This window comes from Eurypyga helias, unplaced genomic scaffold (genome assembly GCF_000690775.1).
Source record: "Eurypyga helias isolate BGI_N326 unplaced genomic scaffold, ASM69077v1 scaffold14399, whole genome shotgun sequence".
NCBI classification, from domain to species: domain Eukaryota; kingdom Metazoa; phylum Chordata; class Aves; order Eurypygiformes; family Eurypygidae; genus Eurypyga; species Eurypyga helias.
In genome coordinates this window covers 4,979-24,586 of record NW_010274075.1, presented here as the reverse complement: position 1 = coordinate 24,586, position 19,608 = coordinate 4,979, and the positions used below count along the sequence as shown (strand labels likewise).

Sequence of the window (19,608 nt, the reverse complement as noted above, 5' to 3'; positions counted from 1 at the left end):
AGTGCCTGAAGGGGCTACAAGGAAGCTGGGGGGGACTTTTTACAAGGACCCGTAGTGATAGGACAAGGGGTAACGGGTTTAAATTGAAAGAGGGGAGATTTAGGTTGGATTTCGTCAAGAAACTCTTCCCGGAGAGGGTGGTGAGGCACTGGCACAGGTTGCCCAGGGAAGCTGTGGATGCCCCATCCCTGGAAGTGTTCAAGGCCAGGCTGGATGAGGCTTTGAGCAACCTGGCCTAGTGGAAGGTGTCCCTGCCCATGGCAGGGAGGTTGGAACTGGATGGGCTTTGCAGTCCCTTCTAACCCAAACCAGTCTGTGATTCTATGATTTGCCTAGAGATAAGCTTTGTATCGTGAGCCCTGTATTATGGACAGGGGTAGAAAGGTACTGAGTGGCACCTAAATTGTGCTAGCTGCCAGACCTCTGCCTTGCTCTAGCTGTTCTGTTAGCATCCGGCTCAGACACCAAATGGATCTTCCCTGTTTATCTCACCTCAATTCCATCTGCTGCTGCCTTCTTGCTCAGGCTCAGCAGCACCAAGGGCGAGCTCATGCAATCTCTGCAGCGACCGGCTCACTGGGAATACTGCTGTTAACGTTGGTGCTGAGGTGTGTTGAGGAGCCAGTTCAGGGGCTGTGTGGCCTTGAGTGCTTTAAGCTTGCTGTAACTCTTAGGAAAGCAGCAACTCAAGTGGAAAACAGTCCTGGTTACAGTCTTAAATGAGAGGTTAAAATGCAGCAATGAGAATTGTATGGAAGCTAGTAAAAACTGCACTGTGCGTTTTGGTGTTGTAGTGCTCCATGTTGTAACAAATTTGATGTTCTGTTTTCTTTCAGGCCTCTGCAGCTCTTGCCAGGAAAAAAGCGAAAGAGTTGCACAAAGACATAGTAACCTTTTGGCAAAAGAAGAAAACAAGTAAGCCTGTGTTTCCAGATACGGTTGCTGGGTGATAGATAAATGGTGTGCCGTGTGCTGTGCTCTTGTTTCCTGGTGTGCTGAGAACAATAGAGATGATCTCCTCAGTAGGAACGTTAAAGCTCCAGAAGTACAGTAGTTCTCTGTCTTGCTAGTCAGACTGGTGCGCAGAGCTTCTGGGAGCATTGAGGGATAGTCTTTACAGAAGCGTAACAGTACTTGTTCTGCATTTTGTGACATCCCAGCTGTGTCTGTGGCAAAGGCTAATAATGACTGCAGGGGAGGGGGAAAAAGAAGAGGGTAAAGCATGTAACTGCTTCCAGAATAATTTCGCAGCCTCTTAATGTCTTATGATTTGGGAACCCTGAGTGCCAGAAAGGGTGTCTTTGCCCTTGGAGGCCCTTTCTCTTGTGCAGTAACCTAGTTGCTTTTGTAAGTGTAAACTTCCAGCATCTGCAGTACTGTCCTCTGGTACTGAGAAAGTTTTAAGCGAGTGACTGCAAGTCACAGTCAGAAATCGCGCTGTTTCTTTCTTAAATTTCTGTTATCTAAAGCCTTTTGCTTGATCTGAGCCAAAATGCTGTTTCAGCCATGCAAAAGAACTGAAGATTGTGAGCATTTGCTGTTCACTCCCTGGGCAAATACTTGAATTGTCAAGTGCTTCTTTTAGGTTTGAGTGCTGCAGGTGTATGTCTGAGATCCTGGCTTGGGCACACACTTCAGCTGTCAGCAAATGAATGGTTCACCACAGCCCTGACCAACCACAAACTTGCCTTCACAGAAAATAGACAGCTGCAGGGTTCTCTTCCTGTGAGTTAACATCTTCAAGCAGCAGCTACTAGGGTGCCTGTTCACCTTTGTCATTTTACTGTGCTGTTAAAGTCTGTAGGATGTGAATGACATTAGTTTTATTTTCTGATAATATTTTTTAAATAAACTGCTCACCACTTGGCAAGTACCTGGCTTCATATTTGTTTGTCCCTTCAGGTCCTGCAAAAAGAGAATTTTCATCCAAGGAGAAGAAAGCAGGTGAAGATGAAGGAAGGCAAAGCAGTGAGGAGCAAAGCTATCAGCATTCCCCGCTTCGAAAACCCCTAGTGAGATCCTCTGCCAGCGGTGTCATGCCTGGTAAAAGGTACGTCTGCTCCTCTGGGAATCCATCCTGCAGGAAACGGGCTGGATGGGGAAATGATCAGTGGGTGGTCATGGGAATAGCCATGTTCTTATCTGTGAGCCTGCTTCTCTTGTCTCTTCTTGTTTGGCTGAATTACAAGCTCACAGATCTCGTGCTTTGTCAGAAAGATGCTTCTAACTGCTCATTAAGGCCTTTTACTTTGTCCTGCGTATTTCTTTTGAGTATTTTGCTCATGAGTAACAACACCCACAATAGCGAGGCGTAAGGGAACTGAATGAAACGGTGCAGAGCCTAGGACAGGCAGTTCTGTGGCCAGGGTTAAGTGAACTTCTGAAGTGAGGAGTTTCATTTGTAGGCAGTTACAGTCCTGTGGCATGAGAATCAGCTTTTCAGAGTAGCTGGTGAGCTGGGGTCGTGCCTTTGTCTCACGTCAAGTGAGTGGCCTTCGCACAGGAATTCCCGGGTTCTGCGTCAGATGCTGAAGTGGTGGGTTTGTCGTCTTTCTGTGGTAACGATGTCTCTGGTTTGACAAAGGTCATTTGGCGTGCAGAGCCGCAGAATTGTAAAGTTAGTAATATGTTGTGAAGAAATGAATGTTTCTTTTTTTTTTTTTAAAAAAAACCCACATGTTTGTATCTGGGCCCTGTAATATCTTTCAATAATCTCCGTTGCTATAGGAAGCATTTGTGGGTTTGTTTTTTCACACCAAAGGTCAGGCTGGTTCCTGGTTTAAAATACAAACTGCTGTTCCTTAGTAATGCAGAAATGCTGCAACAGCTGTCTGGGTCTGTCTGCTCCTAAGACACTCGGTAATACCATTTGTGTTGTAGGAAGGTTGGAGCTTTCACCACGATCAAGAATGCTTGGTGCTGCTGTCAAGGCAGTGCTGAGGGTTTAACCAGATTAACTCCCAGTGCTCCCAATCTTCACACGTCGATGCATGCTTCCTTTATTTGATGCCTTGCCTGGTGAACAAAATGTTCCTCTCAACAGAGGTGTTGACATCCTAAAGAGCAGTGAACTGATGAAGGCTGGCGTATGCATTAGCGTAATAAAGTTGTTCTGCTTCTAGTTCTCCGGCAAAGAAGCCTGGTCTGCGAAAGGTGCTGCAGTTCGAAGCGGATCTGTTTGATTCTAGTTCTGAAGGGCAGAGCTCAGAGGCCTTGGGAGCATCGTTGTCATCTCTTAGTAACCTGGTGGGATTAGTGGCCGAAACATCTGAGGAAAGATACCGTCTTTTGGACCAAAGGGACAAAATCATGCGACAAGGTAATTACAGGAGTTAATGAGCGTGATGTCGGCTCCTCTGCTGGAAGGAAATAAGTGTTCAGGGTCTGTTCCAAAGCTGTTGTGATATTATGGAAGTGGCTTTTAAGGAGAGAGTATAATACAGAGCAGTCTGTAAGATAGCCTTCTATTGTGAGGGATTGTTGTGTATGTTAACTACCTGTAGAACACCTAAGGATCTGTTTTACTTATTGCAGTAAGAAAGCTACCCAAAGCCTAGTGGAGTTTTTCTGAATCCAAACTATTACGAAGCTGGTCATTGTTTCAAGAAATGACCCTTTGTTTCACAGTGCTGGGTTGTAAACCCTTCCATCTGGTTCTTGCCACTTCAAAGCTGAGCCTGCTCTTAATTTCTTAGTCTTAATATTGGCAGTTTCTTGGCCACTTGACATGGAATTGGGAAATCACCGGTGCTTAGTTAGGGCACAAAACAGGATAGGCTGTTAGGATACAGAACGTTTGGTGTCTTTTTAGAGGCTTCAGTCTCTTCACCAAAACTCTCGATATCCAGGCGGATAAAGGAGAAACTTCCCCAGAGGAGCAGTGCAGCCCTGGGACAGGCTCCGGGGCGGGCGAAACCTCGTCCTGTGCGTTTCTGACAACCCCAGGCTGTGGGTACAGCCTTGCTCTGAGTAGAGGTAGGATGGGAGTCTTGAGACACCTATTCCTATCTGCTTTTTGTTGTGATCTCTTGCCTTAGCTATATACTTCCTGACATCCACTCATTGACGGGCTCTGGCTGAGGTTTCTGGCGTGCTGAGGGCTGTGTTGTGGCCCATCAGGGTAACAGCTTGTCATGAAAAAAATAGAGAGAGATGCTTAGTGTTCATTCTTAATTTTTTTTTTTCTTTTAGCTCGAATAAAAAGGACTGATCTTGGCAAAGCAAAAACTGTTGTTGGCACTTGTCCGGACATGTGTCCTGAAAAAGAGCGCTACATGAGGGAGACAAGAAACCAACTCAGTATCTTTGAATTGCTTTTAGGATCCGACAAGGTATGAGCCCTCTCCTCTGGGTGCAGGGGTTTGGCATTCCCAGGGCATCTGTTTGCTTGCTGCTTATATAAAGCTGTCGATGCTGTTTAGTTGATTACAGGGTTAATTCTGGTGGGGAAAAAAAAAATCTGTAGGCTGTTTCATTAGCATCTTTCAATTCTTCATTGTAAAACAAGAAGGCTAGAGAATTGCTTTTTCACTGTCATGTCTTTTATTTAGCTACAGACAGGCTTTTAGAGCTATAGTTCTGAAACTATAGGGCAGCGGTACACACGGTTTTGAAGGTTATGAGTTTGAGGCTGTCAACACTTAGGATCCTGTCATCAAAGCAAATAAAATGTATTTGGTGTATTGTAGCAGAATGGACATGGGCTGCTAGTATGAACAGTGGAGAAAGGCCTTTAATACTCTGCTCCTTCCAAAAGTGAAGGCATGGATGGGATGAAATCCTCTGTACTCGTTGAGAAGTTGAAGGTGCTCCTTGGACTTTGATTCTTTTTCTCCACATCTCAGGTAGATCATGCAGCAGCAATCAAAGAGTATAGCAGGTCTTCAGCAGATCAGGAGGAACCTTTGCCCCATGAGTTGAGACCCTCTGAGGTGTTGAGCATGACCATGGACTATTTGGTGACAAACATTATGGATCAAGGAGAAGGAAACTACCGAGAGTGGTATGACTTTGTCTGGAACAGAACTCGTGGGATAAGAAAGGTAAGGGCTGGTGGATGGAGGTGTTTGATAGAAAGCAAAGATCATGTAATGCTCTAAAGCTAAACGCAGTAGTAATTCAGATGTTTTGCGTTGCAAAGTGACTCAAAGCATGGTTGAAATGAGTTTTCCAGAGGTAGTGCCGGATGGCTATGCTCTTCAACTGGGGTTTAAAAATACCTGTGTTGCTTTCTTTTATCGTTCTGATTAGGACATAACCCAGCAACACCTCTGCAACCCGCTGATGGTGTCTCTGATTGAGAAGTGCACTCGCTTTCACATCCATTGTGCTCACCACCTCTGCGAAGAGCCCATGTCCTCCTTTGATGCCAAAATCAACAATGAGAACATGACTAAATGCCTGCAGAGCTTGAAGGAGATGTATCAGGACCTGGCTAACAAGGGGGTTTACTGCAAGAGTGAGGCAGAGTTCAGAGGTTATAATGTCTTGCTGAATCTCAACAAGGGTGATATTCTCAGGTGGGAATAATGGGTATCACTTGTTTTCTCTTTGCCTCTGGAAAGAATTGAGATTAGGATTAAGTCCAGACAAATTTTAATGGAAGTGATCTTAGTGGCAAGAATTTTTTTTGCCAAAGAAAGTGTGTTGTCGTTAATGCTTTATTTGAATATTTCAATTACATCGTTTTAAGAAGTGTCTTTTTTTAAGGGGGGGAGGAAGCTTTGTTTTGTCTCACTGAATAACACACTAGAGCTTCTGCAAGTAGTAAAAAAAACAAAGTAAAAGAGTTAAATCTTCACTACTCTCAATCACAAAAAAAATTCTTCTCTTCCCCAAGTGGTATCCAAGCTTTACTGCTTTATCTGCAGTAGAACCAAGCAAAAAGCCTTTTGTGGACAGAGTCATACTTTTACTTTTCTGCTTGTCTGTTAACTGCCTTTCCTCCTAGACACTGGAGAGTACTGTACCTAAACAATTACACAAGCATTGTTAGAAGATTAATGGCCAGTAAATAGTGCTGCAAATTTAATTGACAGCTGCTGGTTCTGAACAAGAGTCTCATGTCTCACTGAAAAGTTCCTAATTTTAATTCTGTTAAAGTTTGCTGTTGAGCTGTGATTGTTCATAATGAAGCAAAAGGTTTGTCTCTGTCTTTTGTTTCCACAGAGAAGTACAGCAGTTTCATCCAGAGGTTAGAAACTCTCCTGAAGTTAGATTTGCTGTTCAAGCTTTTGCTGCATTAAACAGCAACAACTTTGTGAGGTTTTTCAAGTTAGTGCAGGCAGCTTCCTATCTGAATGCCTGTCTCTTACACTGCTACTTCAACCAGGTGAGAAAAAGGCAGATGGGTAATTTTTAAAGTGTTACTTGGATAAAACAGTCTGGGCCATTTGGGAGGAATTCTTCTTAGCAGAAAACTTGGTAGATATTTAGCTTTAAAGATAATATTCTTGCTTCTTTGGAAGCATTGAAAAAATTTATCAAGAGTCTTTTGCTGCGATACAGAAGACAAATACTAAAATGTTCTTCTTGACGTTTTTCCCCATAACTGGGTACAAATACATACTATTTCCCCTGAAAATAACTGGGAAGCAGTGAAGCAGGCCTGAGACTTTTGCAAGGGAAACGTCAACCTACGCTTTCAGAAGCCCTTGCAAGCTGTTTCTGCACAAGAATCGTGAAGGGATATGCTTAAAATGAGGAGCAGAACCTAGAAAGCAAGCACGTGGAGTTTCAAACCAAAATTAAATCCGAATAGTTGTTTGTGTGGATATTTGACAAAGTACTGATTTCTTTTAAGCGTGGTTGTTCGTGTTTGTACTACGCTTTATAGTACATTTGGGGGTGTCTAAGTAGTTACGTGGCTTTTTTTCTTTTCTCTTCCACACCCCCACCACCCCCCACCCCCGCCCAGATTCGTAAAGACGCTCTCAAATCTCTCAATATTGCCTACACTGTGAGCACCCAGAGATGTACGGTGTTTCCCTTGGATCACCTGGTCCGCATGCTGCTCTTCAAAGATTGTGAGGAGGCAACCGATTTCATAAGTTATTACGGCCTGAGTGTATCTGATGGGTAAGTGTAAGGAAACAGGTGTCTGTGCCTTGGGATGCCTGGTGTTGGGTGGAGCGTTAATGTGGACAGGCATTTGGAGTTTGCAACCAGAAAAAGGAAACAACGGGTAAAGGGTAGGGGCTGGGCTCCATAAGCAAAACACTAGGATAGTGATGGGTGCGAATTTTAATAATCTGTTCTGGTTTTATTGCTGTAATTATGAAAAGTTAATTCATTTGGATCTTTCCCTCAAGAAAAGGGGGTCTGTATCCCTGAAACTACTGTGACTTTCTGCAATAGCTTTGTTTGTCCTTGCATTATTTTTTCTTTTTTAATTAGTTTGATAAGGTGACCAGTGATTTCAGGAATGCAAAATTCCTTCAACCTTCTGGAAGGTGGTGAAAAGCAAGGAAAACATTTTCCCCAAAGGAGAGATTGCATATCTGTCTCCATTGGACTCCAGGGACTTCCTGCCTAGAAAGAGACATTGTGGATAACCCAGAAGAAAATTATCTTAATTAACTTGTGGGATGGGATGAAGCTGAACAGTGCAAACCAGCTTTTAGAGGATGTTGAAGGCCACAGTCTGCTGTGGAAATACATATGTTGTGTGCTCATACAGCCTTGCAGTCTCAAGAAATGAGAGAAGGCAAAAAGCTTGAGCGTGCCAGTTAGTGCTTTATTTCCTGTTAGTGTTCTGTTTTGAGGTAATAAATTGGCCAGACTACAGGTGCCAAGATTGGAGGAAGATTGCAGCCTGTAAAATGACTTCTGTAGATAGTCTACCTGATAGATGCCAAGACTGTAATGTAGGTAAAATGTATGTGGATCGTACATCACAGTGGATGAAAGTTAAAAGGAGAAAGGGACAAAACAGTCCACGAGGGTGCCAAGTTAGTGCAGCTTGTCTGGGAAGCTCTGTCCTGCAAAGATAGCTATGAGGACAGTGCTCTCTGCCTTCCCTGCTCTGGTTCCAGCTGCAGATCGAGACCTAGACTATAGGGAGCAATCCTGAGTGCCCAGTGACTGTCTCGCTTTGCCCTGCTAGGCTGTCCAACTGAAAACCTGTAGGTTACTGCCGCTTTGAGGATGTACTCCTGTTATTTATTTTTCCCTAGTGCTTACATAGAGCTGAATCGCTCTGCTTTCTTGGAGCCAGACGGACTACCCAAACCATGTAAATCAGTGTTTGTCAGCCAGAAGCTAGCTGTCTCCATTGGGGAAGTTGTAAACGGTGGGCCGTTGCCCCCGGTGCCTCAGCACATGCCTGTGTCCAGCTTCAATGGTCAGAACAAGTATACTGGCGGAGGCACGTCTGTGGATCACGCTAGTAGTAGCCAAAGATCCGGTGTGGAAGCAACAGGTAAGAGCTAACAGGCTTTTTAAGTATAGGTTGGGAACATACTGCTGAGTCAGTTCTGTGAGTGCCTTTATTTTACAAAGCAGAAACTGTTTGAGGCTCATGGGTTGAGATTTTGGTGCAATGAAAGTATGTTTTGATTTAAATGTACTTAGGTACCTGTAAAGGCTAAGAAACTTCGTGATTTAAAATAAATCATTTCTCAGTACAGGAAATGTACTAGCAGAAACAAGTGCAATTTTGCCAGCATGGGTGAAATAACTAGATATTTGGCTCCCTCAGCCAGTTTCCCTTTTCAGTTTGCAGATTCTGTTTTGCAGCTGTCTGTTCCCACTGTGTGTATGATTGTGGTGGTTTTAAAGTTGGCTGACTGTGTGCTGCTTTTCCGCCTGTTGAAAGTACACGTTTTGCATTTATTAGAGGTGTGCGTACGTGCTATGTGTACTGAAAACAGTTGTTTTATTGGAAATGTACGCACTTCATATTGGAGGTAACATGCAATGACATTTTTGAATGTTTTATATAAAATATAAATTAGTTTCTGCAATCTATTTTTAACTTTAAGGCAGCAAGCTTCTGTCATGGACTTGTTTTAAGACCTGGTGAGATCTGTCAGACAAGTCAGCTTTTGAAAGTGAGAATACTTTTACTTCTATTGGTGACTGAACAAGTCAGCTTTTGAAAGTGAGAATACTTCTATTGGTGACTGAACAGGTTTTCTTAACTTTCTCTTCCCCTACTCCCAAGAAGGAAGAGTGGAAGGCAAAGGCGTTGATTTAGATCCTGCAGCAGTAAGAGCACAGCCCCCAGCGCATCTCCTACCCTCGCTGTTACCTCGTCAGCTTGTGCCAACGCTGCCTTCTGCACAGGCAATCTCCCAGCCCGCTGGACAGCCTGAGCCTCTCCCTTCAAAGCCTCAGCCTGCCTACACAGACACAGTAAGGAAATTTTGAAACCGTCGTGAAGTACTGGGGAAAGATCTGTGAAATGTAAAGAAGGCGGCTGCTGCCTTAAGGTTGTTTTAGTTTTCCAGAATCTGCATGTGTTGCGTCGAGCCAAAAAGAGAGACACTCCCTGCTCCAGTGCTGTGGGTACCTTGAGAAGTTGTTACCTTGAACTGTTCTGAAAAGAGGAAGTCTTGAGTGATTTCAGGTGCAAGCCTGAAAATGTAGTGCTTGCTCAGACTCCTCCGTAGGATAAACAGGTCCTGTCTGTTTAGCAGCCGCTAAGGACAGAATCAGTAAGTGATTATCTTGATCAAGTAGGCAGGCTTTGCTTTAGTGAATAATGATGAGTTGTTTGTTAACAGCACATACTTCAAGTGACTGACAAAGTTTCTTATTGTGCAGATAACTGCAGAAGACTGTTAACGTTGGGTGTACCCCATCTATCTGTGCCGTTCCCCTTTCTCTCCTTCCACACGTTTAGATAATGTCCTGATGCTCAACCCAGGGCGAGGAGTCCCCTTGCTTTGTGAAGTACAGCTGCTGTATCCTATCTCAACGTGGCTACGTTTCAGTGGAGATCAGACCTGGTCATTTGGAATTGAATCAATTGGAACTTGTAGAGCAATGGCAACTCTAGGAAAAACTCTCAAGTACAAAAATAGGAATCCCTCTCAAATCCACTTTAGCTGTTTTTTCTGACTTGACTTGTCCATATTTAATACAGAAAGCTGCTTTTGTTTAAATCTAACATTTCCAGGCTGTTCTTTGATGGTTAGCTTAGTTGGAGGAGGAATACAGGTGATGTTGCCAGTTAGAACCAGTTAAACAAGGCTGAAAGGCCTCCCTCCCAGTTCACGTGTGCACCCAGGCCATCCCTAAGCAGGACCGCATCTTGCTTCAACTGCTTCCTCTGCTGTGTCATAGGACATCGCTGAAGTGGTGGATGGGCTCGTGCACGACGTCCTCAAAGGAGAGGCAGGAGTGGCTTACGCGACGGCCGCTGTCTGGTAAAGAGCGTTTGTTGCTGGTACCTCCTGGAGTCAGTCATCAAAGCGGCAATGTGCCGTAGCAGCACCGTGTGTGAAGGTGGTTAAAATGGAGCAAGGCGAGGTCTGTAGCGGAGATGGCCTTACTGATACCGCTGAGGGGAAAGCAGACCTTTCTTCAGGTGTCTGCCACCTCTGTTACACGCCAGCTAGCCTAACACACTCAGCCTTGCCTTGTGTGACGCTCGCTGCCACCACGAGAAACGTGTTATGGAAGGGAAGGTGCCCAAAGGGGGAGAAGAGGAGGAAGTCCTGCTTCTCTGCTTCTAATAACACTTCCTCTCCAAGGCAATTGGTAGAGTTGTAGGTATGGGTCTGTGACCAAAACAGTGTTACTGATGCACTGATGTTTTGGTTATTGCTGTAGAGCACGGTGTCAAGGCTTCTCTACCACCCACCGTGAGTAGGCCTGGGGTGTGCAAGAGGTTTGGGAGGGAAAACAGCTGGGACAGCTGATGCAGGCTGAGCAGAGGGATAGTCCATAGCATGTAACATCATGGTGAGCAGTAAAAGTGGGTTAGAGGAAGAAGGTGGTGGAGTTTTCTGCCTTCTCTTGACTGGAGGCTGGATTGGGCATTGGTCTGCCTGGGGGGGGGTGGTGGCTGACTGCCTTTTCTTTGCTTGGTGGGGCTGTGGGGTTTGATTCCTCCCCCCTGCTCCGTTCACCTGTTGAACTGTCTTTATCTCAATCCATGGATTTTCTTGCTTTTGTTATTCCTATGTTCTTCCCTATCCCGGCATGGGGAGGGAAGTGAGCCAGTAGCAATGTGTGGTTGTTTGACTGGTGGCTGGAGTCAGCCTGCCATGACAGCAGAACGAGGCTGTGCTTGAGGAAAGGCACAAGCACAGGGCTTTGAATGAAAACTTCCTGCCTTTCCCAAGAGATTTGCTGTTTTCTGCACAGTGCCTCAGAGTCCACTGTAGAGGACCTTGTGGCTGAAGTGATGGGGGAGATCCTCCGACAAGTGGCTGGAAGCGTGCTTAGCACGGAAAGGGAGCGTGTCAGAGAGGAAAAGCGCAGAGTGGAGGAAGAGAGGTGAGTCGCTGCTCCTGCTGCGGGACAGGGTGGGCTGCGTACGCCACCTTTAAGCAGTGTAATGACCGCTGATGCTGACCCGAGTCCTTGCACGTGTGCTCAGGCCCTGTTGTCTTTCTGCCACGCTGACAGCACTCTGTCTCGCCTTGCCCTCAGATCGTGCAGGCAGGCTGTCCCCCTGTGTTCTCAGGTGATTGCTATTTTGGTGGCCTGACACAACCACTATGAAAATGATGGGTGGGAATTTTGGGAACTTCTGTTCACCCAGAGCTTCCAGAGAGGGAGATGCATCCCAGCCCTGCTGCATGCAGGAACTTTTCCTTCCGAGTGAGCTGGCTTACTGGGATAAGAATAAAATAACCCCATTGTTATCCGTATTTTTGAGGGAAACCTGGCTCCGTGCAGGGTTGATTAAAGAGAGAAGTGAGCTAGTGGGGGAACTCAGTTTTAGACAAATTAACCCATCTGACACTGTGTGTAGTGCTTGTGTAACTAAGCAGCAGATCTGCCAGTGTAAATCTTCTCACTTGTGCAAATCCTTCTCTGTCCTTCCAGGCAAAAGCAGGAAAGAGAACAGTTAATAAAGCAGTTGAGCCAGTTGGTGGGTATGGAGTTAATGGAAGAAATACTGCAGGAGAGTGTTCAAGAAGCTTCAACCAATGAGTTAAAGTACGTACAACGCGGTGAATGCTGTACTTTGCTGTAGGCTGCTTTCCCAAGAGCAAGAATTTGTCAGGCAGTGCTGGCCCTCTTGCTTGGCCCTCTCTGAGGTCATCTTCAGCAAGCTGGAGAGAGAGACACTGCACTTGATAGCAGGGCAGCTGCCAGTCTGTAGTCACGCTGTCAGGCGGCAGGGGTCCTCTGGGGTGGAGGGAATAGAGGCTTTGGGGAAAAAGCTGTGACTCCCTTAACGGCTCAGCTGTGGGCTCTTGTGGACTCTTCTTTGAAAGCCTGTAATCAGTGTATTACTTGAATGACTTCTAATTGATTACAGGCCTTCTTGATACGGGCTGTAGAAGTGGGGGAAGTCCCTCCCCTTTGATAAACGTGATGCTTTCCCTGTTTGCACCTCAGCTGATTGTAGTGGCATTTGCTGAGGTCTTGGTTTGTTTTGTTTTGGACTAGATATGCCTTAGAAAGAGACCGGCAAGCCCGTATTGCCCGGTGTTCTGAAGCAGTCTGTGGTGATGTCATGGACCTATTTCTGGAGGATGAGATTTTCCAGATTGCTAAGGAAACCCTTCAGGAGCTCCAGTGTTTCTGCAAGTACTTGCAACGGTGAGTTGCCAGCCTGTGACACAACTCTTTTCCTTGGAAGCACTGGCATGGAGTAGTTAATAGTTTGAACTGGAGACAGTTTTTGCTGCCTTGTCCCCACTGTAAGGGTAGACTTGCAGTCCTAGTGCTAGGCTCTAAGTTACTCAGTTGTATGTGGGGAGGGGAGCAAACCTCGTTGGAGTCAGGTAATGAGCTTGGAAGGAGATTTCGGCTTCATCCTATCTAAAAACTTGTAATTTCTCCTTGTATTCTTTCTGTGAGACACCTGTTTTTCTGGTTGTGCTCAGTGTACGGTACTCCAAGGCAGAGGTTCATCCTGTGCTGTGCTGCCCCAGCACGGTCAGGCTGAGCTGCATTCCAGGTGGCGTTTCTCACTGCTAAAGAGGAAGCAACAGGCTAGTCCCTTTGCTGTGGAGCACCTTCCCTTGCAGAGTTGTTTTTGTCCTAAAATTGAGTTCATGTGTCTCTTCAGGGTGCTTGTAAATAGCCTTCAGTGCGATAAGGAAGGCTAAGGAGGAGCCTGAAGATAATGTGAAACAAGTGTATATGCAGCAGTCAAGAAAATTGGATGATGCAGGAATACTTTTTATAAGCCTTGATAATACCTGAAGTAAAAGATTTCTAATTCATAAATTGGCATTTTTTGTTATAACTCTATTGGGTGCCACTCATTTGGAATCATTTGATCATAGAAAAATATACAAACATTTAATGATAAGGGTTTCATTGTGTGTTTTCTCCTTGGTGGTGAACTTGCATTTTTAAGTGTTCCTTTAAAAGACAGAGAGGCATGCCTGCCTTACTGCAGCAGATGTTGCAAAAGTATTTTCAGCAGGTGCTTGAGATATCAGAGAAGCTTTGTAACGGATACTTGTAAAATGCTTTATGTGCTAGGGATAAACACGCTGAAAACGGGCAAGGAAAACTAAGCTTGAACTCTTGCCCGGGGAGCACAGCTAGGACAGCTGAGCCAGGGATGAGATGGAAGAGGGTCAGTCCTGCTTCCCTCCTGCGATCTGTCTGCCCGCTGACAGCAAGGTGCAGCTTGCGAAGCAGAAGGCCGCTTCCTTTTTGTCTGCATTTAGGTTGTGGGTTGTTTTTTAGCGGGGTACAAGGCTGCTGGGTTTGGACACTGCATGCATACAGCTGGCAGGTTTCTGTTTGAGCTCTGGCTTTGTGGCTGCATGCAGAAGTGTGGCCTGAGCACGCTGTCCCCTGGGCAGACTGACTCGTGGGGTGTTTGAGAGCCCGGTCCAGTCTGAAGAGCCAAGATGAGAAAGCCTGTTTGGTCTGCAGAAGAGTTTATGAATGTGACCTGTTTATCTCTTCTCTTCCAAAGGTGGAGGGAGGCTGTGGCAGCCCGAACAAAGCTGAAACGTCAAATGAGGGCGTTTCCAGCTGCTCCCTGTTGCGCAGATCCAAAAAATAAGCTGAAAGCACTGTCCCCCAGTGCTGAGTGGCCTATAACCATGGAGAACTTGTGCAAGAGAATTGTAAACCTGGGGAATGGAGGAAAGCTGGGAATTTCTTGCACAAAGTAAGCATTCTTCTACAGACAGTTGGCAATCTGGTTGATTTTGGAAGTTAAGTTACAAAGTAGATCTCTTCTTCCACTGTGATTGTTAATGGCTTTGCAGAACTGTTCTTAAATGCTCCTCAAAAGACCTGTTCTTCACAAATGCCATGACAAAGACTGAAAATCCAAATAAATCCTTCTACTAACGTCAACTTTCTGAAGTGTCTGCAGTACTTCTCAGGTCTTGGTATTTTAACCAGACTTAAGAAACACTTGGTTTATACCAAAAATTACAACCCAGAATCTTTTGTTTCCAGATTGAATTGGCTAAGAAACAAGACAGTGCACGAAATTAAAGTTCAGCACTTCTACCAGCAATTGTTAAGGTATGTTGGTGTTTGGTACTTGTTCTCTGTCTAGGCAAACTGTAACAGAAATGCCAGATCTCAAAAATGTCAGTAAGGAGTGGCAAATCATGCTTGAACGTCTACTTGCAGCCTTGTTTCTGGAAGATGAATTCTTAAGTGTTTAGCCTATTGCCATGGGTGTAACTTTAAGGTTCTGATGGATATTATGGGGTTTTTTGTGCCTGGGAATAGGGTGTAGGGGAAGAGGGGTGAATGAGCTGTTGCGAGCCGGCCTTGTGGCACAGAGAAGTTGATACCTAGATGTTTAAAGTGCAGCCGGAGATCTGCCTTCTGGCTTATCATGCGCTCTGATGGTCTGTGTATTAATTGGAGCAGCATAGTGAAGCAGCATGGAGGTGAAGCAATACACATACAGTCCCACAATCCTCAAAGTAAAGTTTGGGTAACTGATTTAGCAGCTGCAGTTCTTGAAAACCTCTGGTCTGTGGTGAGGTAGGTGGGCCATCTAAAGAATTAGACTGTTGGAACTGGACAGCAGCTACGTACAGTATTGTAACTTGCTCAAAGCAAGAGAAACATTCACCAAGTGGGAATGTTCACGAGGGGGTCTTTTTACCAGCTTCTGTTTCTCTTTAAGTGATTTAGCTTGGACTCCTCTGGACCTTGTCTCATTGATCACTGAACATATTCCAGTTCAGCAAGAACACTTTTTTTGGAAAATGCTATTGGTTTTGCCAAGTGATGGTGAATATGTAGAGAATGATCCCAACAGGTAAGTAAAAGAGTTGATTTTCTGTGTCCTTTTCTCAAACAGGGCAGTCAAATAGAAGAGTAGTGGTAGTATACATGATACTTGATATATATTGATATACATATACTTGATGTATATTTCTTTTTTCCTGTACCGTGTCAAGCTTCTAGCTTGGTTTTTTTTCTCTCCAGAGCACTCAGAAGAACAGAGCTGTAACTTATTGCAATTGTCTGTGTCTTCTCCTGACATAGCTCACTGAATTTCTTTTTCTTATACGGAAAACAGAAAAGCTTGATCTGTAGCAGTGTGGATAATTTTAGGACATCTAATAGCTATTTAGTAAAATACAAGCAATATGAACGGTGGGGTTATGATAGATTGTGGTGTCTTGGAGATGCTGGTGCTCAACCCCTAAAATGCCATTTTTTAAACCAAAAGCCCTCGAAAGCCCACTCTTTTCTTGTTTACTAGAGTACTGGTGGATTGGTTGAAAGCCAAATTTATGGGAGAGAAAAGCTGGAAGAACAACACTTCACATACAGAAGGCAGAATTCAAACACTGACGCTATTTAGTTCTCCTGGCATGCGAGGGAGCAGGAGCGTTACAGTTGGTGTGTGTATAAAGGTAGGTAAGAGCAGCTTCGTGGTGCTTTAACAGGCCGTAAAAGCAGGGTGTGCTTTCCCATTGGATGTTGTGAGAAGGCTTTTCACACCGTATCCTCAGCTGGAGGGAGGTGATACTGGGCGGGATGGGGTTGTTGAAAAGGTCTGAAAAAAAGATGGATATTTTTTTTCATTGTTTCAAGTCAACTGAGTAAATATCTGCCTGAATACAGAGCAGTAGTTAGTACCTCAGTCATCTCACCGCCTTTGTCATCTTGTATAGGTGGCACATGGCGCGCTGTCCGCCCCTGAGCTTGACACAGCCGAGATGCAGAAAGACTTGCTTGGAACCAGCGGTGTCGTTCTCCTCCTGCCCCCTCGTATTAGGAGCGAAGATGTTGCAGAAGATGATGTTTACTGGCTGTCAGCTTTGCTGCAGTTGAAACAGTTGCTTCAGGCCAAACCTTTCCACCCAATAGTTCCCCTGGTGGTTCTAGTCCCTGGTCAGGAAGAGAAGACCACGGAGAAGGAAGTAGAAGAAGGTATGTGATTATTTCTGTGCCTTGAAAAACCCATGGGGAAGGTTTTAGGGCTGCCCCAAGCAGAACTGTTGCAGCTAGTGCAGTCTCTCAAATACAGCATCTAGGAAAGGGAGAGGCTGAAGTACAATGCTTCTCAGCCTCGCAGAAATCCAGAAGCCATAAGAACTTGATCAATATGGAAAGAAATGACCTTTCTTTTGGGTTCCAGTTTTCCTTTGCAGGCATCCTGGGAGTGTGGGGAAGAATGGACACGTGATGCTGTGAATGTGTGCAGAGTGTGCGACTAGGTCGGAGTAGGAGATCCCTGCTCAGTTCTCTGTCTAAGGCGAGTTTTCTTATTTTTAAGGTTTGATGCTGCAGGACTTGGTTTCAGCTCAGCTTATTTCAGACTACACCATCGTTGAGCTCCCCGGTTCTATCAATGACTTAGAAGGCACCAGAAGGGTAAGAACAGTAACTTGCCATGTCGAGATACCTGTCTGGTTTATCATTAACCTCTCAATTACTAATGCCTTATAAGGAATTACAGTGTTCTCAGCTTAAGTTGTAGCTGGGTCCTGTGTAATGGTTTTTTTTTTTTCCTCTGTTGAAGTTTCTATAACATAATTCTTGTTCACAAAGCTCTCTTACCCTTTTTTTCACACACCTGAATTTGCTGGAGTTTGGTACTCTCTTGTTAAGCAATTCCAGTATCAGCTAGAACTATTCTGAAATCAAATACTTCTGCTACTTTTCCATTATTTGTATCTGTTCTATTTTAACTGACTAGAGATCAGTGTCATTTGCTACATAAGACAGTTTCTTCTGTGTAATGCTGAAAACTGCACTGAGCCCAAAACATGTGATTATGTAAATCCATTCCTGACTGTCACACTTGACTAGCAGAGGTGCTGTTGCTGCCTAACAGATGAGCACTAGTGGTGGGAAAGCCTTTGTACCTGTAAGCTCCTAGTTCTAAAATGCAAAGGATGCTCTGTATCTACTCTGGCTGCTTTGGGATCACCCTCTTCTGGATGGGACTGAGGGATGCCTCTATACTCTCACGTATGCAAAGACTGTACGGATCTCTCCCTGACAGCCTCCAGACAGCAGCTTCTCCCCTTGTCCTTCAGTTTTTGCTACGTGCTTGGCAGTAGTGCCTGGAGACTAATCAAAAAACCCATAATGGAAAAAAATACTTAGTCTAAAGTAGTTTTGTGTGTGTCATGGGAGGGCAGGTTGGAGAGGTGGGAGAAGGTAACGGCCAAGTTGTCTCAGACTAAAATCAGCTCGAGCCCTGTGTTCCCTTCTCATGGTGTCTAAAGAAGGTGAAGATAAGACAAGCGCAGGGTATTGCTCCCCCACAAACCCTCACACCTTGCATCTCCTTAGGCAGTTCAAGGACTGCTAGGATCATACATGGCTTCTCTGGATATAGTCTGCCCAAGCTAATTTCTGTGACTCCCCAGTATCTCCCAAAGAAGCTTTTGGCATCCCCAGCATCCTATGGCAGGGGATTCCACAGCACAACTGCATCTGCTGTGAACAGCCTCTTTCTTGTCTATTCCTGAGCCTGCTGCATGTGAATTTAATTTGTGTCTACCTAGTTGGAGAGCTGCTATTGCAGATGATAGTTGATTTGTTTGTGTTTTGCTGCTTAGTATCTTGAATAGTGCTACATCTGTCTTAGGGTTGCAAGATTGAATCCTGTGTGTCCTGATCACTGCAGGGCAGTTTCCAACCTCCCATGTTCTGTATGTTTGTAGATCTCTGCGGCTGTGGGCTGGCTGGTTTCCCAATGTCCTGACTGCCTTGAGCTCTGCAGCCAAACCCTCTGGGAGTATGTTGAGGATGGGATTGATGGTGAATTTGGCAAACGCTTCTACCATGACTGGAAAGAGAGGCGTTCAGCTGGCCTACCGTCTCAGGAGCCTGGAGTCATCATAGAGCTGTACAACAGCGTGCTGCAGTTTCTGTCAGATGTGGCATCCTCGGAGCACCTTTGTGACTTATCTTGGCCTGTTACTGAGTTTTCAGAGCCTGGGGGTAACAAGCTGCTGCCCCACCTGCAGTGGAACACGCCCAATCACCTGGCCTGGCTGAAGAAGGCTGTGTTGTCCTTCCAGATCCCATACCTAGATCTGCCTCCATTAGGTGGTAGGTACTTAATGCCACAGTATCCTCTTGGCTCTGTGTTGTTCTCTGATGCCTGTGCTGTGTTAGCTATCAGCCTGTAAGGTGGGTAGTTTGGCTCTGTCAGATTCCTGCAACTGACTTCATTTTTTTTTTCCCATAGCTCCCTGGCGCCCTGTCTGCCACATGATTTTTCAGTACGTGTCTCAGATTGCTAGTTCTTCTCACACATGGCCGCTGATCCAGTCTCAGGTGGAGAATCTGCTGAGAAAAACTTACCAGAAGTGGAAAATCAGAACATCTGAGGACTCAGATGGACATGGACCTTCTGTTGATGAGATCCCTTGGGATGATATCTTGGTAGTCTGCATTGATCATAAACTGAGAGACTGGAAACCACCCAAACTGCCTCTTGCTCCAGGTATCGTGTATCTTGCTACAGCATGGATAATAATTCTTGCATAATTGTGTTTAATAACTTGGCAGTGGTACCTTTATATGTGGCAGCAAGTGATACATAGCAGGGAGGGAGCTATGGTCTTGATGGACCTAGGATCCAAGCACAAGTACAGGCTGGGAGGAGAATGGATCGAGAGCAGCCCTGAGGAGAAGGACTTAGGGGTACCGGTGGATGAAAAGCTGAACATGAGCTGGCAGTGTGTGCTGGCAGCCCAGAAAACCAACCATGACTTGAGCTGTATCCAGAGCAGCGTGGCCAGCAGGTTGAAGAAGGGGATTTTCCCCCTCCACTCTGCTCTCATAAGACCTCACCTGCAGTTCTGCATCCAGCTCTGGGGCCCTCAACATCAGAAGGATATCGACCTGTTGGAGTGAGTCCAGAGGAGGCTGCGAAGATGCTCCGAGGCCTGGAGCACCTCTGCTATGGGCACAGGCTGGGAGAGTTGAGCTTGTTCAGCCTGGAGAAGAGAAGGCTCCGGGGAGACCTTATTGCAGCTTCTAGTGCCTGAAGGGGCTACAAGGAAGCTGGGGGGG

At 45.4% G+C, this 19,608-nt stretch overlaps 1 protein-coding gene across 1 annotated transcript in view; it reads left to right on the top strand.

Annotated features, from left to right (window-relative positions):
• Positions 1-19,608, top strand: part of MCM3AP (minichromosome maintenance complex component 3 associated protein) — a gene marked incomplete at its 5' end in the record, with an annotated part of 23,586 nt that overhangs the window by 395 nt on the left and 3,583 nt on the right. The window contains 22 exons of the mRNA XM_010159708.1: positions 837-915; positions 1,903-2,050; positions 3,123-3,319; positions 4,192-4,331; positions 4,845-5,042; positions 5,251-5,519; positions 6,169-6,331; positions 6,917-7,077; positions 8,175-8,419; positions 9,164-9,354; positions 10,288-10,370; positions 11,314-11,445; positions 12,001-12,114; positions 12,571-12,723; positions 14,063-14,260; positions 14,557-14,625; positions 15,245-15,379; positions 15,830-15,983; positions 16,245-16,503; positions 16,850-16,947; positions 18,249-18,639; positions 18,779-19,036. Of these exons, the coding sequence (XP_010158010.1) occupies positions 837-915; positions 1,903-2,050; positions 3,123-3,319; positions 4,192-4,331; positions 4,845-5,042; positions 5,251-5,519; positions 6,169-6,331; positions 6,917-7,077; positions 8,175-8,419; positions 9,164-9,354; positions 10,288-10,370; positions 11,314-11,445; positions 12,001-12,114; positions 12,571-12,723; positions 14,063-14,260; positions 14,557-14,625; positions 15,245-15,379; positions 15,830-15,983; positions 16,245-16,503; positions 16,850-16,947; positions 18,249-18,639; positions 18,779-19,036 (3,835 nt within the window). The remainder of the gene's footprint in view (positions 1-836; positions 916-1,902; positions 2,051-3,122; positions 3,320-4,191; positions 4,332-4,844; positions 5,043-5,250; positions 5,520-6,168; positions 6,332-6,916; positions 7,078-8,174; positions 8,420-9,163; positions 9,355-10,287; positions 10,371-11,313; positions 11,446-12,000; positions 12,115-12,570; positions 12,724-14,062; positions 14,261-14,556; positions 14,626-15,244; positions 15,380-15,829; positions 15,984-16,244; positions 16,504-16,849; positions 16,948-18,248; positions 18,640-18,778; positions 19,037-19,608) is intronic.